The 27,278-nt window shown below is 37.2% G+C and overlaps 1 protein-coding gene across 1 annotated transcript in view; it reads left to right on the top strand.

Moving 5' to 3' along the window:
- DNAH12 (dynein axonemal heavy chain 12) overlaps positions 1–27,278 on the top strand; it is a 233,005-nt gene that overhangs the window by 136,732 nt on the left and 68,995 nt on the right. The window contains exons 44-55 of the mRNA XM_025885603.2: positions 1,104–1,265; positions 5,208–5,402; positions 11,971–12,104; positions 13,838–14,000; positions 15,053–15,133; positions 15,694–15,870; positions 17,832–17,963; positions 19,718–19,807; positions 20,296–20,436; positions 22,186–22,427; positions 23,443–23,590; positions 23,878–24,023. Of these exons, the coding sequence (XP_025741388.2) occupies positions 1,104–1,265; positions 5,208–5,402; positions 11,971–12,104; positions 13,838–14,000; positions 15,053–15,133; positions 15,694–15,870; positions 17,832–17,963; positions 19,718–19,807; positions 20,296–20,436; positions 22,186–22,427; positions 23,443–23,590; positions 23,878–24,023 (1,811 nt within the window). The remainder of the gene's footprint in view (positions 1–1,103; positions 1,266–5,207; positions 5,403–11,970; positions 12,105–13,837; positions 14,001–15,052; positions 15,134–15,693; positions 15,871–17,831; positions 17,964–19,717; positions 19,808–20,295; positions 20,437–22,185; positions 22,428–23,442; positions 23,591–23,877; positions 24,024–27,278) is intronic.

The raw sequence follows: 27,278 nt of genomic DNA, 5'->3' as shown, positions 1-27,278 counted from the left end.
TATGATTTATTTTAAAGATATAATTTAGAAATAGAGACAGTTTATTTTAAAAATCACATACAGAGTAGTAATGTGTTTTCACCTGAAATATATCCAGTGGAATACTGGCAAATGTTTAACAACCAACTCTCCAGGGGGTTTGGGAGAACCTCTGATGAGTAGCATTTGCCAATTTTTGTGGTGTAAAAACTCCCACCATGGATTATTCAAACTCCTGCCATGGATGATGTCACTGAAAACAGAGTTGGGAAGACTTATGTGTTTGAGCACTATTACATGGTATTTTACTGTATACAATAGATTTAAATAATTTCCATAAGATAGATAATAGTAAGTATAACAGGAAGTGATGAGATTTGTTACCCTTGTTGTTAATATAATTTAATTATAGTTCATATAATTTGATTTTTAATGCTGCTTAAAAATCTGCTTACAAGTTTTGAAATTTTAACAATTAGTTCTAACATCCTAACAAGTCTGCTCCACCATGCTTCTGAGTCCATATCTTTATATTAATTGGGAATCTTTGGTTGTAATTGACAACACAACACAAAACAAAATGCAGCTCAAACTACCCTAAGCAAAATATGAAGTTATTGGCTTACATGACAGAAGGGTCCAGAGGTAGATAGGGCTTTGACATGGCTGAATTTAGGAGCTCAAATTAAGCCTTCAGTAATTACTCTGTCTCCTGGCTCTGTGCCTTTCCATTTGGTTCCTTCTCCAGCAGACTCCTTCCATGAAGCAACATAGTTGCCCTTTATAGATTCTAGATGTCTTACTTACTGTCTCAGAATGACTGAGATTCTTTCTGTCTTCAAGTCCATCTCAGTCCTTAAAGGAAGACTGTGATTGTGTTCTCCTAAAATCATGCCCTCCTCTGAATCAATGTCTGTGTATAGAAGCTTGGGAAACTCTGGTCAGTTGGGGTCTCCCACTCAGGGGATGGGAAAAATAGAGGCCCTGACTGATACCCCCCAGAAGTGGAGAGAGGTACCACTCTAAAATTGAGGTGTCATTACCAAAAGAAGGGAAAAGGAAGGGAAAGCAAAAAACAGCACATGTTCACCATATTCTGCTTACCAATGCATTTTTATTTTAAGGTTCTATTAAGGAATGTGGGCATGAGGGGCCAGAAGACAGTCTTTCTAATCACAGACACTCAGATTAAAGAGGAAGCCTTTCTAGAAGATATTGACAGCGTGCTCAATACTGGAGAAGTACCTAACATTTTTGCTGCTGATGAAAAACAGGAAGTGATGGAGGTAAATGCTTTTAACGGAGTACTGTTCCCAGCACAGATATGTTCTTATCTTGCAACTTTTTCTCGCTCTTCAGGACAATTATAGCTTGCGTACAGGATTTTGGTAATTAAAAACTTAAAAGTGTATTATTTTAATACATCGGGGTTTTTTGGGTAAACTTCAAATCACTTCTACCATACTTATGAGACAGAATTTTTATAATTCCTTTTTTTATAATGATGGCAATTTCATGTTTGATCTTATGTCGCATGTGTTATGAGTGACTAGACATTTTAAATCACATCTTAGGCTCACAGAGCTTTGAAACATTGCTTGATTAGTTGTTATGGTTTACCAATGACTAGCAAATTTTTAAAAAGCCTGAACTTGTCTTAACAATTCTGATATATCTGAGAATCATGCTTTGTGACTTACTTGACAAAAAAATACAATTGTGAAGTGCCCACTATTTCAGATGTCTTGTCCTTCTACCCCCATTTCTAATATCTCCCTATGCAAGATCTCTACTAGTACTTGCTTCTTTCTTGTTGCCATAACTACTGTTAACTACAGAATATATCACTCATAGCTGGATGCTTCATTCCAGTTTCCAGTGATAGCGTCTGTAGTAAAATAGATTCGCCCTAGTAGTTCAAGCATCTGCTTTTCTCTTGCGTGGAATGGAACTAATATATATACACATCGTAGTTCCTCCTACATAGGGTTGGTTGTGAGGTCTGAAGATCAAATGAAATGAAGCACTTATGAAGTGTCATGTACTTAGAACACCCTCAGTAAATGGTACATTACCAGTTTGTGGACTGGGGTGGGAAGGAGAAAAGGAATAAAGAAAATATCCCAAGTTCTCTCTTTTATCTGGGTGATGTCAAGGATGTGGCCAAGGCTGCCAAAAAATGGTGAGTCTCCTAATTCATAGGATAAATTCATCCCCTATACTCCCATCCAAGAAATAGTCACCATTGGGGAGTGGGATTTTCTTAGCTCTGCCAAGCTTCCCTGCTCATGTTAGCTATTTATCTTTTCATCTTGTCACTTTGCTACAAAACTTTTCCATTGCTTCAGTATTTTTTTTATGCTATGACCCAACAGTGGCCATAAGAACTTCTTTCCTTCACATTCCACCCAAGTCTAGGAACACCAGATTAATTTATCCTCGAGGAAATAGCCATAGTCAAAACGCAGTACTGAAATGCATCCCTGTTTCTATTTGCTTTTTATGCTTATACTTTTAAAATAGAAAAGGTAATAGGAGAGAAGTTCTATTATTTTCTTTCCATACTCTGCATTGTCCTGGACATCGCACTTCGGAGATCATGTCCTGGGCTTTGTTTATTTCATCCCTCTGACAAAGATTTTAGTTTAAACCTCCTCACTTCTGATAACTGGCCTCTATACTTGGACTTGACACTGCTTACAGACTCAGCACGTCTCTGACTTCAGCAATAGAGTTCAAGCCTCAGACCTCCGTTTCCAGACTACTTTTCCACTGTTCTTTTTTTTTTTTTTAAGATTTTATTTATTTATTTGAGAGAGACAGAAGGAGAGACAGTGAGAGAGTACAGGAGGGGAGGAGAGGGAGAAGCAGGCTTCCCGTGGAGCAAGGAGCCCGACACGGAGCTCGATCCCAGGACCCCGGGATCATGACCTGAGCCGAAGGCAGACACTTAACCGACTGAGCCACCGAGGTGCCCCTACTTTTCCACTGTTCTGTTTGCCTTCCTTGAAGCCCAGGGTCTTTCTCAGTAAAACAGTAACTTCTTACTCACCACTTTTAGTGATATTTTTCTCAGTTCCTTTTAAAAATACTCATTCATGTTTGACATAATTCATTATTCTTCAGCTTACATTAGGGCTCACTCTTTGTGTTGTACATTTCGTGGGGTTTGGATAAATGAGTACTGATGTGTATTCACCAGTAAGTATCATACAGAATGGTTTCCCTAACATAAAAATGCCACGAATTCCATCTATTTATTCCTCTCTTCCTCCCCTGAACTCCTAGCAATCTCTGCTGTTTTTACTGTCTCCATCATTTTTAGCTTTTCCAGAATCTTACATAGTTGGAATCATACAGTATGTAGCTTTTTTGGATTGGCTTCTTTCAGTTAACAATATACTTTAAGATTCTTCCATATCTTTTTGTGGCTTGATAGCTCATTTATTTTTATCACTGAATGATATTCCATGGAATGAAAGTATCACAGTTTATCTGTTCACCTATTGGAGGACATCTTGGTTGCTTCCAAGTTTGAGCAATTATGAATAAAACTGCCATAAACCTTTTTTGTGCAGGTTTTTGTGTGTTTCCAATTCTACTTTCCCTTGACTGCTATGAAATTTCACTCACTTTGTCTAATTATTTTTTCAGTAACAACTCATTTTCTTACTGCCCCGAATCAGTCCTGCTCCCAAGGTATATGTGTGTGCATGGGGATATTACTCAACCACAGACAGCTTATCTACCTAGAAGCATTAACCATTATTTCTATGTAAATAACCCCCATACTGATATTACCATCCTGACTCTTTCTTGAACTTTTGTTCTGCAGTTACAACCATATATTACCTTTCTCTATTTGCATGTCCCAGGGTTAACTCAGACTTAATGCAGGTAGACCACCTGAAATAACTTCATAGACTGACACTGATCATAATAATCATAATTTGGGAATGACTATCAGAATGCATATACAGAATCCATTTATAATTTTCCACGGATATAGCTAGCACATAAGGCAGAACATATCTATAATAGAGAATTCTTTTAGAAATCAATTCATTGTAGTAGCAATAGCATTGTGTGTGTGTATATATATATATGTCTATATATATGTGCTATCAGAAAACTTTCTTAAATCTATTTATAAGATAATTTATTGACTGTGAAATCTTTTGTGCTCTGAACAAGAAGGGTAGCATATAAAAACTAATAGTTACTTACCTATGCGACAAGAACTGTTCCAAGTGTTCACACATAATAACTCATTCAATCCTTCAACATCCCTCTGATGTACTCTTTCCCCCATTTTACAGATGAGGAAATTAAGTTACAGAGAGGTTAAATAACTTGCCCCAGGGTCACATAGCTAATAAGCTGCAAGCTGGGATTTGAATTCAAGAAGTTTGGTTCCGGAGCCATGATGCCCAACCTCGAGTAAGATGCCTCTCTCATATAGAGATAAACAAAGGAAGTTAAAAGTGCTCCTATAATCTCATCACCAGACAACTGTATTAGCATTTTTAAAATATATGAATGTTATAAGAATAAAGTGAGAGAATTCAAACAGCATAAAAATGTCCAAAATGAAAAAAAGAATGATATAAACCAAGAAAAATGTCCAGAATAAAAAGTGACGGCCTCCCTCCCACACTCTCCTTTAAGTCCATTTCACCATAAGTAACATTATGAATGGTTTCTGTGATTGCTTCCATAAAAAGGTGTGTATGTACTTACACATGTGCCTGAGTATTTTTTAAGTTAACAAAGAGGATCATATTATACACACTGTTGTAGTTTGTTCTCATTTTTATCCTGCTGATCTTGTCCTAGCACATACATTGACATGTCTCCTTTAATGGTTGTATAAAATCACAACATTTGGATATTTTATAATGTTTTTTTAACTGGATGCTTTGGTTGTTTGTTTTTCCTCTTACAAGCAATGTTGAATTATAGTCCTATACATATATCATGGTGAACTTTTTGTGAGTATCTTTATAAATTAAATTCTTAGCAGATATTTGCTTTCAAATTATAGAATTATGGAGTTGGAAGAAGTCTTCTAAGTACAAACTGTATCAAAGAAATTCCACTGATATAAAAAAATTTAAGGGTATTTACAAGGTGAAGAATAAAAATTCTTAATATTCCAGTATCTACTAATCCCATTATCAGCCTGTCCATTTTTGTTTATAAGGTTTTTATTTTCTGTTATTCCCTAGGGTGTTCGTCCTGTAGCTCAGGCTGGCAATAAACACAGTGAACTCAGTCCCTTGGCCTTGTTTGCTTTCTTTGTGAATCGCTGCAAAGATAATCTTCATGTTGTAGTGGCCTTTAGCCCCATTGGAGATGCCTTTAGAAATCGCTTGAGACAGTTCCCATCCCTCATCAATTGCTGTACCATTGACTGGTTCCAGGTTTGTAATTTTGGGGCAGAGGTGGTGGGGGGATGGGAACTAAATCTTTTAGAATTTTTCTGAAATCTTACTCCACCTCTGTTAATATCCATTCAGGACATGTTTCTTGATCACTTACTCTAATGACAGGCATAGTGCTTGGCGCCAGGGACTGGTAAGCCTACAGGATCCCCAGAAGGATCTCACACTCTAGACTGGAAGATAGAAAAGGCAGTTGGCAAATGAGCAGCCACAATTATATAAAAGAGCTATAATCTTTGGTGTGCAAAAGTGAATCTCTGAAGTATGAAAATAAATTAGTTACATAGAGGAGGAATATATTAAGAGCCAAGATAATGTGTTATGTATATATGTAAATATAAACCTACATGTATATATGTGTAAAAATACATATATGTAGATCTATATCTGTCCATATCAATAGCTATATCTATACATATATTTATTATAAGTAATTGGCTTACATGATTATGGAGGCTCACATGTTTGAAGATCTGTAGCCAGCAAGCTGGAGATGCAAGAAAACTAATGGTATAAGTTCCAGTCTGAAGGCCATCAGGCTCGAGAACCAGGAAGAGCTAATGTTTCCATCTGAGTCCAAAGGCAGGAAGAAACCTTCATGTCCCAGCCTGAGAGCAGGCAGAAGGAGTTCCCCTTTATCTGCAGGTGTAGGAGTGTTCAGCGTTTTTGTTCTATTCAGGGCTTCAACTGATTGGATGAGACCCATTCACACTAGGGAGGGCAGCCTGCTTTACTTAGTCTATTGATTTAAATATTAAACACATCCAAAAGCACACCTCATAGAAACATCAAACATAATGTTTGTCCAAATATATGGGCACCCCGTGGCCCCTAGTAAAATTGACACATAAAGTTAACCATCACAAGGGCATAGTATGTGCAAAGGTAGAACAGCAGAGAGGGCATGGCTCATTGGTGTAACTGCAAATAGTTTGGTATAGCTGACTGACAATGAGGATAGCAGGAGTTAAGCCCGAGTTTTGGGTGGGTGCCAAGTTGTAAGGGAATTTGTAAATGTGCCTATGAATTTGGTTTTATACCAAAGACACTGTGGGGCCTTAACATATATTTAGCTAACATATTTCAAAGGAAAAAATCCAAACACTTGGAGGCTATATGGTGGATGATTTGGAATAGGGCAAAACAAGAGACAGGAAGACCAGCTGGGTGATCATTTCAGTCATGCTAGCAGCAAATGATGAAGGCCGCCTCTTCACTTAACCTTAAGGCAAATTGTCACTGCCTGTGTAAGACTATGAAGTAGGAGTAGTTATGCTCTTGAGAACAGTAGTTCATGGTACCTTCTATTCAGTTGTTTTATGTTCACTACAATGTGGACTGTAGATTATAGACTAATTTCTTTTATACCTCTTTTTAAAAAATATTTTATTAATTTATTTTAGAGAGAGTGAGAGAGTGTGCAAGCGGGGTTGGAGAGGTGGGGAAAGGGGTAGGGAGAGAGAGAATCTGAAACAGATTCCACCCTGAGCACAGAGCCTGTTGTGGGGCTCGATCTCATGACATCAAGATCATGACCTGAGCCCAAACCAAGAGTTGAATGCTTAACCGACTGAGCCACCCAGGTGCCCCTAATTTCTTTCTTTCTTTCTTTCTTTCTTTCTTTCTTTCTTTCTTTCTTTCTTTCTTTCTTTCTTTCTTTCTTTCTTTCTTTCTTTCTTCCTTCCTTCCTTCCTTCCTTCCTTCCTTCCTTCCTTCCTTCCTTTCTTTCTTTCTTTCTTAAGATTTTATTTATTTGAGAGAGAGAGAGCACAAGCAGGGGGGAAGGGCAGAGGGAGAGGGGGAAGCAGACTCCCTGCTGAGCAGGGAGCCTGACTCAGGGCTCAATCCCATGGGAATCATGACCTGAGCTGAAGGCAGATGCTTAACCAGCTGAGCCACCTAGGTGCCACCCAGGTGCCCCTAATTTCTTTAAAAAAATAAATTTCTGGGGCGCCTGGGTGGCTCAGTTGGTTAAGTGACTGCCTTCGGCTCAGGTCGTGATCCTGGAGTCCCGGGATCGAGTCCCACATCTGGCTTCCTGCTCGGCGGGGAGTCTGCTTCTCCCTCTGACCCTCTTCCCTCTCATGCTTTCTATCTCTCATTCTCTCTCTCTCTCAAATAAATAAATAAAATCTTTAAAAAACTAAATAAATTTCTGGCACTAATTTGTTTTATTCTCTTTTACCTATTTATCAATTGTATGTTTGAAAAACTAGTTTTCTTCCTTTGGAGGACTGTATATATGTTTCAGTGAGTAGATGTTTTAGTGTTTACACAAGAGTAAAAGCTGGGTGGAAACAATTTTGATTTATGTAAACCATATCTTAATATTATATCCATTAAGTGGCCAGAAACCAAAACCAAATAAAATCTGTCCAGGGGCGCCTGGGTGGCTCAGTCGGTTAAGCAGCTGCCTTTGGCTCAGGTCATGATCCCAGGGTCCTGTGATCAAGCCCCGCATTGGGCTCCCTGCTCTGCAGGGAGCCTGCTTCTCCCTCCCCCTCTGCCTGCTTCTCTGCCTATTTGTGCTCTCTCTCTCTGTCAAAAATAAATAAAATCTTTAAAAAAAAAATCTGTCCAACCATAAATTTTTCTTTTGTGAAATCTTATAAATAGAGTTTACTATTTCTGGATATCTTTGTCATAACCATGAGACTTTCTATTCTATTATAAGTGATTCATAGTTGTTGAGAAAATTTTTTAAAAGAGGAAACGGAGTTGCAAACAAATAAGGGAGTTTAAGTGGGTAACAGAGAGGAATAAAGGTTTTACACTGAAGCAATGGGGATGTAGGATCTGTGTCAGAATGATGCTCATGGCATTGTCTGGGGCCTGAGTGTGCGAAACTCAGGAAGTGATTGTAAACCACTGTGTGTCACATAGGTCAGGACAGCATTGACTTTTTGGCTAGATCTTAGTCTCAAAGTAGGGTGTGTACTTACCAGGGGTACCAAAGCAATTCAGATGATAAGGGAAGGATTACTGGAATATTCTTCTTCTTCTTTTTTTTTAATAGGCTCCATGCCCAGCGTGGAGCCCAACACGGGACTTTAAGTCACAACCCTGAGATCAAGAGTTGGATGCTTAACAGACTGAGCCACCCAAGTGCCCCTGGAATATTTATTTTTTGTATGAAATATTTTATATGGATTAACATTGACACCCTTACTCAGTTTATATGTCAGGTGGCCGTGGGTCATAGACAGGATGTAAGGTAAGCTGAGGGATCCCTGTGATAAACTGAACATTGAAGATACAATGCAATTATGAGTGGATGTAAGAAAATGGCATAAACCAGCATAAGCTAGCTTGAGCTCTGTTTCAGCCATGTCATGAGGCAAAAGCAATGACTACTTAATCTGATCTGACAGGATATTAGTTAAGACAAATTTAAGAAGGCTATTTAAAATAGGGATTGATACTCACTTGAAACAACAAACCTTATCCCAGGAGTATATCATACAGTGCAATATTAGCTAATGATGGCACTGGCGAGACTGTTGGTTTCCTGTCAACTGCCCTCTCTACCCACTTCATCCTTGCCTACAGAATTCTGATTTTGTCTGGGAAATCACCCTCCACGTAGCCATGTATCAGAGAGGTTGATTCCTGGTTGGTCTAAGTCAGTATTGGCGCCCTTGTGCCTCTTGCTATTGATTGGTTTATGCATGAGCCTGTTCATGACCCACTGCTTGCCATGGGTCCTGAGTTCAAGTCTACTGGGGAGCTTTGGGGAATAGTTTTTTCACTATAGGAAGAGTTACATGGTAGGAACAGGGCCTTTTCTGTCTCTCAAGCTTGTTGCTTGAGGATATGATGTCCATAGCTGCAGCAGTCCTCTTGCCATCAAGATGGGACAAGCCCAAGGATAAAATAAACTGAGAATGGTAGAGCAAAAGGATGGAAAGAACTGGATCATTGATGACATGGTTGAGCTTCTAAATTAGACAACTCTGGACAGTACTCCACTTCTAGGCTTATTATATATGATGGTACATCCCTTTTGTGAAGACACAATAAAACTGGTTTCTGTCACTTTGGCCATAAATATTCTAGTTGCCCAGTTAGTTATCAAACCTTCATGATTAGGGCATCTGGGTGGCTCCGTTGGTTGAGCATCTGACTCTTGATCTCAGCTCAGGTCTTGATCTCAGGCTTGTGAGCTCAAGCCCTGAATTAAAAACAAAATAAACAAAAAACCCTTTACAATTAGCAGGATAATTAAAAATGAATCACCCAGAACAGAAAGATAAACCTTTGTGATGCTTTCAGTGATATATAACTCATATGACACTTACACTGTTATTTTACAAAAATTCACTGATCTCAGTAATATTTAAAGCCTCTTTTGAGGTTTGAAAAATATGTTAGTACAACATGAATACAATCTATTAGTAGATATGCATACACTGGTAGTGTGTGCTTAAAACTTTACTAATGGGGTGCTAGGTCAAAAATGTTTGAATTTCACTAGGATGGAGGACCAGAGACTGAAAAAAAAAAAGATCTTAAAATGAATATTGTCTGATACGAAGGAAAATAATTACAAGCATCTTGTTGAATCTAAATGAAATTTGGTAAATACTCTAATGAGCAAGTAAAGATTAATTGTTCATTTAACATAAATTATTTCATTGAATAAAAATTTGAAATAATTATTGACAGGGGCTGTCTTAGGCACTGAAGATAATGGCGGTGAGAAAATGTCCTTGCTTCATGGATTTTACATTTTAGTGGTCAGGGGAGACAGATGATGAACAAATGAACAAAATAATTATATCGTGTATTAGTAAGTGCTAAGAAGAAAACTCAGGACAAGGAAAAGAGAAATGAGAGAGGGAATGGTGTTTTAGAACGAGTGCTCTGGGAAGACCTTCCTAGTAAGTTGACCTTTGTGTAGAGATGTGAAGGAGAACCACATGCAGATCTAGGTGAGGAGGGTTCTAGTCAGAGGGAATAAAAAGTCCCAAGGCCCAGAGGCAGGAGTACAGTTGCCATATTCCAGGAAAAGCAGAGGAACCATTTCACTGAGACAAGACTGGAGAAGAAGCAAATTTGAGGAGAAGAAACTCAAAATTTCAGCTCTGGATGTTATAACAGGAATTATGATGGACTGCTAGTAACAGAAACCCAAACTAGGGGCATCTGGATGGTGCAGTCTGTTGAGTGTCTGACTCTTGGTCTTGACTCAGGTCATGATCTCAGGGTCCTGAGATTGAGCCTTGTGTTGGGCTCCGCACTCAGCGCGGAGTATGCTTAAGACACTCTCACCCTCTCCCTACCCACTGAGTGTTCTCTCTCTCTCAAATAAATAATTAAATCTTTAATTAATTATTTAATTATTTATAATTAAATAAATCTTAAAAAGAAAAGAAACCTAAACTAAACATATAAAGTTTTTTTCTCTCAGAGAAAAAATCTGAAGATAAACAGACTGGGCTTTTGTGGCTTAACAAAGTCATCAGAATCTAAGGTTCTTTCTTCTTTATTCTCCTGAGCATGTGGTTTCCACCCTCAAATTCGTCTTATGGTCGAAAATGGCTGCTGGATGGGACACTTGGGTGGCTCAATCGGTTAAGCGTCTGCCTTCGGCTCAGGTCATGATCCCAGAATCCTGGGATCAAGCCCCGCATCAGGCTCCATGCTCAGTGGGAAGCCTGCTTCTCCCTCCCCCACTCCCCCTGCTTGTGTTCCCTCTTTCACTGTCTCTCTCTCTGTCAAACAAATAAATAAAATCTTATAAAAAAATAAAATAAAATGGCTGCTGGAGCTCCAACTTTCACATCTGTGTCCCAGGCAAAAAGTAGAATAATAGAAAATTAGAGCAAAAAGACACACACCAGCTCTATGCAACCCCCCCCTTTTTTAAAGATTTTATTTATTTATTTGACAGAGAGACAGTGAGAGAGGGAACACAAGCAGGGAGAGTGGGAGAGGGAGAAGCAGGCTTCCTGCAGTGGGGAACCTGATGTGGGGCTTGATCCCAGGACCCTGGGATCATGACCTGAGCTGAAGGCAGATGCTTAACAACTGAGCCACCCAGGCACCCCTCTATATAAGCCTTTAAAGAGCCTTCCCTGAGTTCCCCACCCTACAGCTGCCTATATGCTTTTATCCCCTGTAAATTGCAAGGGAATATAGGAAATGTGGTCTTTTATCTGGGCATATTGCTATCCAGAATAAAATTGGGGTTCTAAGGGAAAAGGGCGAATAGGTTTTAGGTGGGCAACTAACAGCCTCTGCCATTGTCATGCTAAATTTGGGGTGTCTGCTTGATGTCCAAGTGGAAGAGTTTAGGAAAGCAGTATAGTGTATCCTTGATATGTAAAATATCACTGACCCTTCCTTTATATTGTTATCTTTAATTTTAGTATAAAAATATTTACTAGCTCTTTCCCAGATTTACCTGTGACCTCAGCCCACCCAATTCTATTTTCCCCATTAAGGTTTTAATTTTCTCTACCCCAAATTCTCTCACAGGAAGACACATATATGGTTGGAGTGGAACTACTCAAATTTCTTAAGTTTCTCTTTTTCTTATTTTTAGCCATGGCCCGAAGATGCCCTTGAACTTGTAGCTGTGAAATTCTTAGAAACACTGGAGCTTACTGCTGTTGAAAGGCGAGAGATAGTTCCAATCTGCAAACACTTTCACACTACTGTTATGGATCTATCAGAAAGGTTAATATTACTAAATTTTAAAATGCCAATAATGCCTTGTATTTTAACATGTCTCTTTTTCTGAAAGCTGAAAATTTTAATAGGATTTCTGTGTCTTCTAAATATTTCTGATCATTTAATTAGTAAGGACCTTGGCTTGCAAGTAATGGAAAACTATTTAATCTAGGTTTAAGAAAAAGGGAGAATTTATGATAAAGATACAGGGGTGTCTCACAAACTTAAGAGAAAGATGACAGCTGGATCACAGATGTGACTGGAAACAGGAGTTAGAAAGTCATCCTAAATCCAGAAATACTTTTCCTCTGTTTCTCATCCTGTTTCTTTCTGGGCATCTGCTTATTTCTCTTTGCAGACTGCATTTTCTTTTTTTTCTTTTTCTATAGTCCTTTGATTTTTTTTTCTAGTTTTATTGAGATATAATTGGTATATAACATTATATAAATTTAAGATGTACAGCATAATGATTTTATATTTGTATATAATGTGAAATGATTACTACAGTAAGTTTAGTTAACATTACCTCTTTTTTTTTCTTGTAATGAGAACTTTTAAGATCTATGCTCTTAGCAAGTTTCAAATACATAATACAGTGTTGTTTACTATAGTCACCATGCTGTACACTACATCCCCAGAACTTATTCACCTTATAATTGGAAGTTGGTACCTTTTGACCACATTCACCCATCCCCTGCCCCACCACCTCCTGCCTCTGGAACCTCCAATTTGTGCTCCATTTCTATGAATTAATTTTTTTTTTTTAGGTTCCATGTATAAATGAGATATGGTATTTTGGCAGACTGAGTTTTCTCCTTCCCATTGCATATGGAGGAGACTGTCTGCCTCTAAACTCTCAGGTTTACTTCTTACAATTTCAGCTCTAGGCAGACTGATGGGCCTTTTCCAGCTCCCTTTGCCAAATTTATTCCAAAATGTGATCAGCCTCATTTGTGTCCAGTGCCCAACCTTGGTCTAATTAGCCATGGTTAAGATAGCAAGTTTCATAGAACAAACATTGCTGATGGGGCATTGGATAGAAATTTTCAGAAAAGCGGAACTGGCTGTGGATAACTCAAAAGTATCTGTTTTACCTCTGTTCATCTCCAAGATCCCCATTTCAAAAGCGCATGAACCCAAGTGCTCACGGTATATCTCCTATCCAGAATCATGCAGCCTGGCGGCATGGTTGACTTTGATGGTTGCACCAGCAGTGGGCTCAACCTACTCTGTGTACCTGCCATGAGAAAACATTGCTTCTGTTGTTTCCATGTGTATGTGTAGTAGTCTTACCCTTCTGGTCATACCCCATTCAGCCAACGTGACACACTCTGTGGAAAGAATGATGACTCACCCTTGCTAACCTATCTGCAATGCCCCTTCCTACTATACTTCCCTAGCTTACACAGTATCTTGGGTCTTTTTATAGAGTTAGACCCTCCTGGCTTATGAAACATGTAAAAAGACCTACATCTTTCTTGCTGTTGTTTACCTTTGATACATCTTTGGTGATTTGTGCTTTTTAAACACATCACTACTATTTGATATTTTACAGACAAGAAATCAGGATGTCGTTATGTGTAGAATTCTTAGAATGTTATAAAGTTCAAGTATGCAGCAGCTTCTAAGTAAAATTAACCTTTATTCTTCTAGGTTTGTTGTTGATGCCATGTTGAGTACACCTCTTACTTTGTGCAACTCCTTACTTAGAGTAAGATAATGCTATCTGTCTATCTTAGGTTCTTGCAGGAGCTAGGACGACATAATTATGTTACGGCTACTTCTTATCTTGAACTTATTGCCTCATTTCGACAGCTTTTGACTAAGAGGCGGCAAGCTATCATGGAAGCAAAACAACGATATGTGAATGGGCTTGACAAATTAGCTTTTGCTGAGTCTCAGGTAAATTTGATGAGCTTCTCAAAATGGTAACCTATAATGGGAAATATAGGAAATCATAAATAACAAGAGTTATAATTTATGAAGAATATATTATGTGCCAGGCACTGTGTTATGTGCTTCATATGCATTCCTTCAATTTTTCCTCATAACCACTCCATGAGGTAGACACTTTAATGATCCTCATTTTACAGATGAGTAACATGAGTTTTAGAGAAATTCACTAAGTTTCCATACAGACTCAAATACATCTTGTTTTATTCTTAAGTTTTTTATTGTTTATTTTTTATTTTTAATTTGGCAGAGAGACACAGCGAGAGAGGGAACATAAGCAGAGGGGGTGGGAGAGGGAGAAGCAGGCTTCCCGCCGAGCAGGGAGCCCGATGCGGGGCTTGATCCCAGGACCTCAGGATCCTAATGACTGAGGCACCCAGGCGCCCCTTTTGTTGTTGTTGTTGTTGTTGTTGTTGTTGTTTTTATAGTAGACCCATGCCCAGAGTGGAGCCCAATGCGCAGCTTGAACTCACAACCCTGAGAGCAAGACCTAAGCTGAGATCAAGAGTTAGATGCTCAACTGACTGAGCTACCCAGGAGCCCCTGTTCTTAAGTTTTTGACATTTGGAGGAATACAATAAGCCTGGGTTGCCTTTTTTTTATTGTAATAGCTGGTTAAATATAAGATTGTGTGTGTTTTTAATGAGTCAAATGCTAGTGATTCTTACTAGCATTAGTTAAGTAGAAGCAATGCAGATTTGGATGATCCATTTGCATTTTATACCATGGACACCCCAAGCCGCCACCTTCTTTCTGTCTGCACTTCTTCTGTGACAACTACGTTCTCTCACTGCTCTGTCATATACTCAAGGACAGTGAAGTCTTTTGTGAAGAAAACTGACCATGCCCTCATGGTTTTGTTTATCATATAAAGAACTGGAAGGAAAAGTTAAGTTTTTCTGGCCCTGATGCCTTATGATACCTTTAAAGTTTCGATTTTCTGTGTTTAGATTCTGTAGCTTATGTCACTATGAAAACTTAATGGCAAACTGTCTATTTAGGTTGGAGAAATGAAAATGGAGCTTGTCCAATTACAGCCCAAATTGGAGGAAGCTAAAATTGAAAATGCACATATGATGCAGGTAGAGTATCCTGAGTTTTTTTAAATTGATGTCAGAAGACAATTGAAATATGTAAAATTAGCCTTGAAAATACCCCTTAATTTTTTGCCACTACTAGATCTTAGGGACCTTACCCTTTTCTACTAACTGGCTATCTCACTGAGTCCCATGTGAGTTGTGTTGATTTTTTTTAAAGAATTTATTTATTTATTTGGGGGGAGGGGCTGGGGGAAGGGGCAGAGGGAGAGAGAATTCTGTGTAGACTCTGCACTGAAGGTGGAGCCCAACACAGGGCTCCATCTCATGACCCCGAGACTATGACCTGATCCAAGATCAAGAGTCGGTTGCCCAGCTGACTGAACCACCCAGGCGTCCCAGTTGTGTTGATTTTGGAGGGAAGTGGGAAGCCCATTATCCAGTTAGGTCACATGTATTTGCATTTCTCCTCATTTTATCCTGGGACCTCCTGCTCTTCAACATGATTTGTTGGGTTCCCTCATTTCCAAACATTCTCCTGTTTCTGGGATGGAGAAAGCAGTAGGATGTTGGAGGAATTGTTTTATTTATTTTTCTTTCTTTAGATTATTGAGATAGAGTCCGCACAAGTGGAAGCAAAAAGAAAGTTCGTGAAATTAGATGAAGAGATAGCCAGTGGCAAGGCTGAAGAAGCCCAAGCTCTGAAAAACGAGTGTGAGGGTGACCTAGCCGAGGCGATTCCAGCCTTGGAAGCAGCGCTGTCTGCCCTGGATACACTCAAGGCAAATGTTTGAATTCGCCACCTTGTGTGTCATCAACAAATTCCACACAGGTCCTTGGTCCATTAGGTGTGGTTCTGTTCCACCAGGTGGTGTTATATCATTTTTGTCCAGTCAAACAAAACTTGCCTCTTCACCGTTCATCTCTAATACATCATTATCCTATATTTTGGCTGTTCATGTGTTATTTATAATTTTCATTCAGGATATTCCAGTGGGAAGAGAACAAACGGTCTCCAAGAGGCCCAAGTGGTCCTCCACACGGACGAGGAGTGTGGAGTTAGCTACTTTCCTGCAGCCTCCTGGAGGTGCCTGTACAGAAAAACTTAAAAATCTTTTCCAATACAGACGTGGATGGCAGCTGTCTGCATTACAATGCATTGTATATGACTTTTTCCAGAGTTTTTAGGCAAACCAGAACAACCTCACCAAACAGAGCAGGGGAGACAGCTGCTGTTGACTACAAGAGCCCGTTGTAGAAGGCGGTTCAGGATATTCAGACCCCATTGTTTACCCCGTTCCTCATCCTACTAACATCTCTGTAAGGTTCCTGACAAGACAGTGAGCTCAACCTATGGGTAATTCAGCATCTCACAGGAGCAAACTCTATCTGATTGTCAGTTATATCAGCCTTGTAGTTATAAGGTATATTATTTTAGGGCATTTATATAAACGTCTGGTGCTTTCAATATGCTGTGAGCCAGGAATTTAAAACTCCGAGCTTACTGTTTTCTTCCTGTCTGCTCTCTGGCACCTTTAAAAGCCACATGCTACCCAGTGGTCTTTCTTCATTCTCTCCTTAGACATTTATCATAGCAGCTACTCATTCTGGCAAATCCTTGTTTTTAAAAGGCACTCCATTTTAGAGGACCATGAGCATTAATTTAAGTAACTTTATCACTGTGTACCATGGACTTTCAGCATTACATCCTCTGAAACTCACAGGATTCTTGATTGCCTTCAAACCTGACCAGTTCAGATCATTGATATTAGGTTCCCCGCTCATTGAGAGTCTGTTGCTTGTACCCTTCCTGGTATCAGATGCTATATTATATGAAGTAGGCTTCAGTTGCAGAGTAGAGAATTGGCTCTATTTAGTATAAGCAGACAAGGATTCTTTAGGGAATTTTGTAAATGGATTGCACAATTATTGGAAGAGCTGAAGAAACAGATCCTAGGCTGAGCTGCCAGGAATGACTCACAGAGCCAAACTGGAAATAGTCTACCAGAGGAATGATCCTCTGAGTCAGAAGCTTGCAGAGCCATCCCACAGAGCCACACCACCTTTACTGTAATCTATATCAGCAAATGAGAGCCTCACACCCTGCCCATCTCCCCATTTATTCAGTCAGAATTCTGGTATCATTCAAGTGATCTGATGATAGAACCCAGTGACCACCCACAACTCTAATTTATGGGGAACTAAAATATATAGTTGTTAGCTTTCCAATAATTGCAAAGGATGTCAGAAGGATATTGGAGTAGATAATAAGTGAGTGAATCTATTGTGTTTGTCATAACAATATATACCTTTTTAGGAAATAAGTTTAAATTAGGGTCTACCTCTACTTTCATTTTTTTTTTGCTAAAACTACTATATAAGCAAATATAGAATTAAGTCTTTATCTAAATTAGGGTTCTTAATCTGGATTCAGTGTCTCAGCTTGTTATGTGATTGTATGCAAATTTTTTATATATGTGCAAAAATGTATTTTCTGGAGGATTCATAGCTGTCACCATATTCTCATAAAGATCTATGAACTCCCAAACATTTGAGAACTGTTGGTCTTAATCTGTGCTAAATTTAAATTCTCTTTTATTAATTATTTCATAATTATGCAAGGCCAAAACAATCATAATTTCAAACAAAAATCGATGCTCCATTATTCTCCAACATTATTTTCTAAATTCCCATTATTTAAAAATAAACTATTCTGAAGATACTTTGTTTTCTTTCAATTTAGCCAGCTGACATTACAATTGTGAAATCAATGAAGAATCCTCCATCTGGTGTTAAATTAGTTATGGCTGCTATTTGTGTCATGAAAGATATAAAGCCAGAAAAAATTTCAGATCCTTCAGGAACTGGAGGCAAGGTAATAACTAGACACAGATTAAAATCATAATCATGAATGTACAGAACACTTTACAGCAACTATTATCAAATTAAATGTCAACAGTATCCAGTCCAGGGAAGAAACATTGTTTTCCAGATTGAATGGATTCAGAATAAAGAATGGAAAACATTATCTACATGTATTCCACGGTAAAGCTAAGGCAGTATAGCATCAGAAAAATGTGGTTCCAGTTGCTTCTATTTCTTTTTCTGTCTGTACAGGTTACCTGCTATCATGGGGTGGGATTGATTGAACACGGAAGTATGTGAGCTTTTTCCAGCTAAGATTCTGAAGAACGTGGTAGAAAGAACACCTATGTGGTTATATGAGCGTTCAGAAAATTCTGCTGAGTTAAGCAGTTTAGTGAAGTTGTTAAAAGTATGTGTTCTAGGGACACCTCTGTGGCTCAGTTGATTGGGCATCTGCCTTCAGCTCGGATCGTGATCCTGGGGTCCTGGGGATCCAGCCCCGCATGGGGCTCCTTGCTCGGCGGGGAGCCTGCTTCTCCCTCTGCCTGCTCTTCCCTCTGCTTGTGCTCTCTCTCTGACAAATAAGTGAATAAAATCTTAAAAAAAAAAGTATGTGTTCTAGAGCCAGAATGTCTGTATTCAGAAATTCTATCCCACCAGCAGTGTGACCTTAGGCAAGATGCTTAACTTCTGTGGAATTCTGGAGGATTATTATAGTACCTGTCTCACAAAATTAATGTGATGATTAGATTATACATATAGATAGATACATATAGATCATATGTATAGATAGATAAATATAGATTATACATATAGATAGATAATACATATAAAGCTCTTATGTATAAAGCTTTATCAACAGTTCACAATAAATGTTAGCTGTTGTTGTTATGATTATTATTCAAGGCTACATCCCTTAAAAAGAAAGGCCTAGCATCCATCCTAAACTAAATTTATGGACTTAATTTTCTTTTCAGGCTTTTATAGTACCTAGGTTTGAATTCCTGGATTGGAGAATTGAGGTGTGTGTGTGTGTGTGTGTGTGCATTCTGTCCTTTACTGAGATAATAAATAAATCAGCTCTCACCTTACCAAGTCGTTCTCATTTACATATACACACACCCTACCTATTAGGCTTCTGGAATTAGGAAAAAATCTGTTGGGCTACTTATTTAATGTCTTTGCTAGCACAAGTACCATATACTTTATCCTGTAACTGGCAGAGTGATGTGTAATCCTTGTCTTCTTTTTTTATAAGGACACTAATCCCATTCATGACCTAATCATCTCTCCACGACCCAGTTTCCAAATACCAACACACTGGGGATTAGGTTTCAGCATATGAATTTTGTTGGGGGGGATAGAGGACACTTTCAGTCTATAGCACTACTTTTCTGGTTTGAAAGAAGACTAAAGGAAAATAAAACTTGGAAATAATAAAAATACATTTTCTTATATGAAATTCTGATGGTGTTTATGCTAGTTGCTTTTCTTACATTTCCTAAAGAGAAATAATTGCATCATTTGCCTTTCAATGTATAATTTTTATAATGAATTCAGTATACAAGTTTATGTTCATATCTTAAACGTTTGATATATTTAGTACGTTCTTGGGGAGAGGAGTCTATTTCCAAAGAGGTATAAGTTGATATTTTGAAAGTATATGGTTTCTCTGGATAATATACCTTAAACTTCAAGAAGAAAAATTTATACCGAGCATCTTTAATTATATGTTTAATAAGTTTCCACAAATTTTATTTATAGATACTAGATTACTGGGGACCTAGCAAAAAGCTTCTGGGAGATATGAATTTCTTAAGAGAATTGAGAGAATATGACAAGGACAACATTCCAGTGAGTTTCATTGGATTTTTTCTATACATATATCTTTGCCAAGGTGTATAAGATCTTTAACATTATGCAATATTATATAAAACATAAGATAGTCCATTTTTAGGATTAAAATAATGCAGGCATATTATATTATTGACTATATTATGAATTCTCATAATGCATAAAACCACTCCTTCATACCATTGAAAGTCATTTAATGAATTACTGTTTTAGTGTATTATTAACTTGAAACAGTTCTCCATCTTATAATAGTTTCATAAATCTGAAACACAAATGTATGTGAGATTAAAAAGTAGAGTGCACTTTTCCATCCAAACTTGTATTTATTGATTAAGGTTTAATTGTTTTTTTCTCATTTCAACATATTTTCCCAATCGCCAACAGTCTTTTAATTTTTTTTGGAGGAAACATATTGCTTCAATGTCTGTAATCTTTCATCTTATGATTGTATATGTTGAAATTTTAAGATAGAAATGTTTGTTGTATAGGTGACTGTTATGCAGAAGATACGTGGTGAATACCTAACAAACCCTGAATTTGACGCTTCTAAGATTGCTAAAGCTTCCTCTGCAGCTGAGGGTCTGTGCAAGTGGATCATGGCTATGGAAGTGTATGACAGAGTTGCAAAGGTATTTTGAGGATGAACATATTCCTTTTCTATTGAAATGTTCCCAGAAACTAAAATCTATGCCTATATTGACTAATTAAGAAGTTTCTAAAACAGATACCAGAAAGAATGTACCTTGCTGCAGCACAGACATCAGATGTTGGGTACCTAGTAGATGAAGAGAATACTTGTGTGTGATATAACCTGGTCTTGGCTAGTGGTAGTGAGTGGTAGGGTTGTGAGAACAGGGATGAATCGGCCAGACTGACCTATAGCTGTAGAGACTTGGGGCAAAAGCCAAAACTTCAGGGGCAAAGTGACAGATTAAAAAGTTGATTCGAAGTGTCAGAAGTTAGAAGATCCTGTAGAGTTAAGAGGCAGAGCATGGACAGTTGCCCTGAAGCAATGGCAAGAACCTTTTATGGAGAATAGTTAAAAGCATTTTGTAAATTTAGCTAGCAAAGGACCACGGAAACACTGGCCTTGCCCTCTGCAGAATTCTACTGAGGGAAGCAGGAAATATAAATAAAAAGGCAGATAAAAATACATGGTAGCATGCATGTAGGATAATCTCAGAGTATAGAATAAATGATGAGGCTGTCACAATTGGGAAGATATTCCTAGTAAGGTACATGTGCCTGTAGAGAGGGAGGGATTTTGATTGTTAGTTTTGGGGGAGTAGACTTGTCAGAGAAATAAAATTAATTTTATCTGGAATATTCTTCCATTGAACATCTTGTCCCCTCCCCATCACAGGTTTTGGAACTCTCAACCTAGCTCATGTCCACGTGTCTCACAAGGCATGAAGCAGAGAAGCCAGGGCATTCAGAATCTTTCCTGACTTCCCACTCTACACCTCCACACCGCCATTTTAATTCTGATGCAGCTGCCCCATGTTGTTATGGGAGGGTTGAAGGGAGATATTCAGTAAGGTCTCCTCTGAAGTCAAAAGTAGAAAGTGGAGCTTCCTGCTCTCTATTTATTTAACACATTCCCCTTACAGGATTTCAGCCCCTGAGGAGAGAAAACAGGACATTTGGTGTCTGATCCCTGCCTCCTCCTTCCCTCTTTGCCATCAGCTTCATTCATGGCAATGAACCAGCAGACTTAGATCTTCCTTCTTTCAAACTGGCATATATTATCTTTGGTCAACTTCTCAATTCTTTCTACCAATGGCTTAAAATACACTCCCTGATCAAGATGACCAAACCCCATTCTTGATATATTATCAAGGCTTTCTTTCTCTTTGTGATTCTATTATCATAGTCTTAATCACCCCCAAGGCAAATGTATGCTTCAGCCAACTGGGAAGACGACCACAGACTTGAAAATGCCATACACACACACACACAAAGCATATTTGTATATTTGAAGCATTTATAATTTCTGCTACATGTTTTTTCCCCCTCTGTTTTTGGCAACAGTTGAATGGCAACTTCTCATTATTTTGAGACCTTTTGCTGTACCTTGTACTGTTTTTGCTACATATTATAACATTTTGTTAGTCTGAAATAATAATCTATTTATAGATGATCATTTGCTACTCCAGAATGTTTTATATATTTTATATGACCTATAAATATATTTTACTTTAGGTAACTAATATGTAAGATTTAAGTCAAAATACTTATTTTGTATAATTTATTATTATAAATAACAAATGTATTTATAATAATAATGAATCACTTTTAACCCATCATATCTATAAAGGATTATTTGGTGTCAGTTTTAAATAGTACACATCCTAGCTGCATTTATTGTTCCCAAACAGGTAGTGGCTCCTAAGAAAGCCCGCTTAACAGAAGCTCAGAAGTCCTTAGCTGAGATAATGGAGCTTCTGAATCAGAAGAGAGCAGAATTGGCAGAAGTAGAACATCATTTGGAAAATTTACAAAGAACATTTATTGAGAAAACTGAGGAAAAGGCTCGTTTAGAAGACCAGGTGGAACTCTGTGCTAAGAAGCTTGAAAGAGCCTCAAAACTAATTGGAGGACTAGGTGGAGAAAAATCAAGGTCAGATTTCTACTTATTTTAACAACATTTAAGAAAGTCAGGCCTGAATATGTTACTTTCTTTGGGTGTTTATTATGATTATTGATTTTTAAGTGGTTTAGAATGTGGGGCATTCAGCAAGGCACCTGGCCAGGGTTCTCCCAGCAGAATATCAGTGTCAAGGATGGTGTTTGCCACTTGTTTCCAAATTTTTTATAAGGCAAAGGATAATTTTTATTTTAAGTGGTGAGTGTGTGGGTGATCATTGTATAATTCTTTCCAATTTTATGTGTGTTCAAATTTTTTTGTAATAAAATGTTCGCCGGGGGTAGGGGGAGTAGTGGATATATGGCTCATTTTCTTAAAATTCATTTCAAAGAAGATATAACTGGACTGATCTAACAAAAACAGTTAACTTTATCCTAATCTATTTATTTGTACTGGCCAGCCAGCTATCTCATTTATTAATTATATGTGTTGAGTGAATAGCATGATAAGGTAATAGGCCTTTGACAGTACTTTGCAGTGCAGATTAGGTGGTTTCGAAATGCACTTTTTTATTGTAAAGACTTCATGAAATGGAAAAAATACCAACCTTAGCATGAGTATGGCAGCTGTTATACAACTTAAATGGAATTTTTGGTAATGAATTGCAAATTTTTTTATGTTTTACAGACTAACAATAAATACTGAAACAAATAGCAGGGCCACTAGACCAAATAAATCATCCTGGAGAAAATTATTAGACAAACTGCCGGCGTGTTTTTGTTTTTGTTCTTGCTTATTCCCAAGGGTCAAGTTCTGCAAGAAATGCCTAGTGATCTAATAATGAAAGATGGATTGTCATTCATATAGCATAGATATATTATAGCATGTCAGTGCTAGAAGGGACCCAACCTCCTCATTTTATTGATAAGAGTCCAACATTTCATGGCTTTTTGTTATAGAATTTGGACTAGAATTCCCTTACCCTTTCTATTACTGTCTTCCATCATTCTCTCTGGTGAGGTTATTTTTCCTTTGGTTAATCTTACAGATGGTCTCAGGCTGCAGATGACCTTCAGATAATTTATGAAAATTTGACTGGTGATGTCTTAGTCTCAGCAGGAGTAATAGCCTATCTTGGTGCTTTCACTTCTGGCTTTCGGCAAAAATGTACAGAAAATTGGAGCATGTTGTGCAAGGTAATAGTTTTATATTTCATAAGTTTCCTTTTGAACATTCAAAGTATGTTTTGGGGTATTATGGAGGAAAAGATGGTAATAAGGATGAAGAAGAGAAGAAATAGCTTAAAGTGTGGGATCTTGTTTTTTCTTCTTGTTTGATCAGTAAAATACTTCTACAGTCCAACTTTCAATTCAGTTTTTTCTATTTTTTAGAGTTATTAAGTAATATCTAATGACAAATCAATAATTTAAAAAACATTTCAACAAGATAAAAATAACATTAGATATTTGTTTATTTCTTACAGGAGAAAAAAATCCCATGTTCAGAAGAGTTCTCATTGAGTAAGACTCTGGGTGATCCAGTAAAAATTAGAGCTTGGAATATTGCTGGATTGCCAACAGATTCTTTCTCCATAGATAATGGAGTGATTGTTAATAACTCCAGGCGCTGGTAAGGAACATAAAGTATTTTTCAATTATTTTATCTGAAAGTATTTAAACATAGAGAAAAGTTGACAGGACTTTAGAGTAAGCACCCACATACCTACCACCTCCCAGATTCTGCAATTAACATTTTATTATTCTTGCTGCCTTATCACATACTTATTCATCCTTCTATCCATCTGTCAACTCATCCTTTTTATACATTGCAACATAAGTTGCAGATATGTTTATACTTTCCCCCAAATGCTTCAGTATGCATATCATTAAGTTGTTTTTGTTTGGTTGGTTTTTTTCTTTTGATGTAAAATTTATGTACAATGAAATACACAAGAGGTAAAGCATACCATTCATGAGTTCCAACAAAAGTGTACACTTGATTCAGATACAGAACATGACTAACATCCAGGAAGTTCTCTTATGCCCCTTCCCAGTAAATCCTCATTGTTACCCCACAGTAGGAAATTACTACTCTGATTATTTTCCACCACAGGTTAGTTTTGCCTATTCTGGAACTTCATATAAACAGAATCATACTGTGTATACTCTTTTGTGTAAGGCTTCTTCCACAAAGCATAACATTCCTATTTTTTGTGGCTGAGTGATATTCCAACGTATGGCATGTATACATTCTCCTATTGATGGACACCAGGGCTCTTTCCAGTTTTTGGCTATTCACTGTATTTATTTTAACTAGGTATTTCTACCTGTTTTTAAGATACTATAACTTGATAATTTATGCAATTTCATGGATATCTTTTTGAATTACTATCATTGATAGTATGATAACTATATGAACTTTGCAAATGGTTTTATTATCCTTTTATTTATATCACTTTAAAAAGCTTGGACAATTAAAAAAATGAAAAAATAAAAAGCTTGGACAATTATTCTTATCTGATAAATCATTTCCTGTAAATGATTATCCATGTTGTCATTTAATTTTAAGTCTTTTCATTGGACTTTATCTCAAACATACTATGATAAATATTGTTGAGCTCTTATAGTTATGAGGTACCACTGTAAGTGCTCTATAGTCTCAAAAATTCCTATGAGTTAGACATTATTATTATTCCATTTTACAGATGAGGAAATTGAGGCCAGGAGTGATTTAATAATTTGAAATTTCGTAGATAACTGAGCTAAAATGGTGGAATGAGTATTTTAACCCAGGCAATTTAACTTCCAAAACCTTGTTTTTTAATTACTGTGTGAAGTGTGTGGAATAGGAGATCACATTCACTACCTTTAAAACTGTACTGGTAATTTTAGTCATCTTGTGGAATATGAGATACATATAAGGAAATCTTACATTCTGAATGTCTGAGTTATTGTCTGTTTCTATACTTTGGAAACCTTACTTCAAGATATCTAAGTCAGATTTGCTTGAGTGTGAACATTCTTAGATTGAAACTTCTAGATAATTATAGTAAATTTATCATAATCTGATATTTAGCTATTCAAAAAAAATATGTCTCTGATAGATCAGGAAATGTGCTACTTAACAGAATATTATACCCCAAGTTTTTATAATTCTGTTTTAGAACTCCTTTCAATGCATTGGTGGCCATTCGGATTTTTTAAATTACAGTTCAGAAATTGCTGTTGGTATATTTATATCTTAATTAAAATTTGAGGAAATCAGAGGTTTCAGGGTTATATGTAAATTGAAGAAAACAATCTGTCATTTTCTGGAAGAAAGCTGGCTCTTCTAATAAAGTAATATTTCAATGGAGTCACCCTTTCTACCTGTTATTTGTGTACCAACTGGTCCACAGGCCATGGGTTGGGTGACTTTTAAAGGATTAATCTCCATCCTTATAGTTCAGACTTCACTTCTTGCCCCTTGAGCCCAGTCTAGTCATCTATGGCTGTCATCTTTCTTGACACCAATATAAGTGGCCACAGAAGCTTAGTCTCCTCTCTATCTCCTGATAGCAAAACCCAGTAATGTAGCTAAGGTTCACTCTTTTGGTTATTCTATCTTAAGTGTATCTTAGACTATCTTAAGCGTACCTCAGAGAAAGTCTGGGCCACCCAGGCCTCTGGAAGGTGAAAACTGCTCTGTCTGTCTTCTCTCAGGGTGTAGGAACAGTCTTCTGTGTTATTCTCTGCACAGCTGCTTCATTGGTCTATCTCTGTTCCTCTGTGCATATGGTTGTTCACTATGGAAGCCTCAGTTCATAAGTTCACAAAACACATCAGTTGAAAAATACAGATTAACCAGAACCATCAAGTCAAACTTCAAATTCCTGTGACAGAAAAATCTGATTGGCTTAGCTTGGGACAAATATCCACCCTAGGTTTAGTCACCTATGGCTTGGGACCAAGCCATTATAGTAACAAACATGGGCATTGAAGGTCAAGAGTGTAGTTCTCAGAAAGAGTCATAAACTGGGAAAACAGTGTACCTTTTTAGGACTCTGGTGCTTGCTTTTTTTTGTTGTTGTTGTATCTTTGGACATGATAAAGAGTAAGAATCTAATATTATTTTTTATATAATGACAGTCATGTACCCCAGCACTGTGTCACTGTTTATTGAAGTATTCATCATTTCCTCATGGATTTATAATACTACCTTTGTCCCTTTAGTGTTTCTTTTAGTGAGTACTTGTGAATTGGTCTGAAAATATCTTTGTTTCTCTCATTTTAAAAAAATTTAACTTAGGTTTATTGAAGTATGGTTATATACAGTAAAAATCTATCCCTTTTAGGTGTACTATTTTATGAATTTTGACTAAGGTTTATGGTCATATGATCCCTGCCACAATCAAGATTTAGAACATTTCCAACCATTTGAGGGTTTTAAATGGAGAGAGGGGGTGACATAACCTTTTTGCCTTTTTTGTTTTTATTTTTGAATTAACATTGACATAATTGTCTTTACTTGTAATCAGAGTATTTAGATCATTTATACTTAATGGAATTATTGATACATTTAGATTTAAATCTATATTGCTAGTTCTTTTGTCCCTTTTACCTTTTTTTTCCACCTGGCTTTGGATTAATTGAAATTTTTTATGATTTCATTGGCTTATTTGTTAAATACTCCTTATTTTTAGTGTTTGTTCTAGAGCTTACAATATTATTTATCACTGAATACTTTCAAAATATAATGTACTACTATACATACAGCATAAGAATCTTTCAACAGTGTAATTCCAGTATCTCCTTTCTACCTATTGTGCTGTTGTTGCATATTTTACTTTGTCATCTGTCATAAATCTCACAATAAATTGTTACTTTTTTTGCTTTAGACAATAAT

This window comes from Callorhinus ursinus, unplaced genomic scaffold (genome assembly GCF_003265705.2).
Source record: "Callorhinus ursinus isolate GAN/ISIS: 27379988/994484 unplaced genomic scaffold, GSC_fseal_2.0 scaffold15, whole genome shotgun sequence".
Lineage (NCBI taxonomy): Eukaryota > Metazoa > Chordata > Mammalia > Carnivora > Otariidae > Callorhinus > Callorhinus ursinus.
Note: the sequence above shows the minus strand (reverse complement) of the source record. Positions and strands in the feature narration are given on the sequence as shown.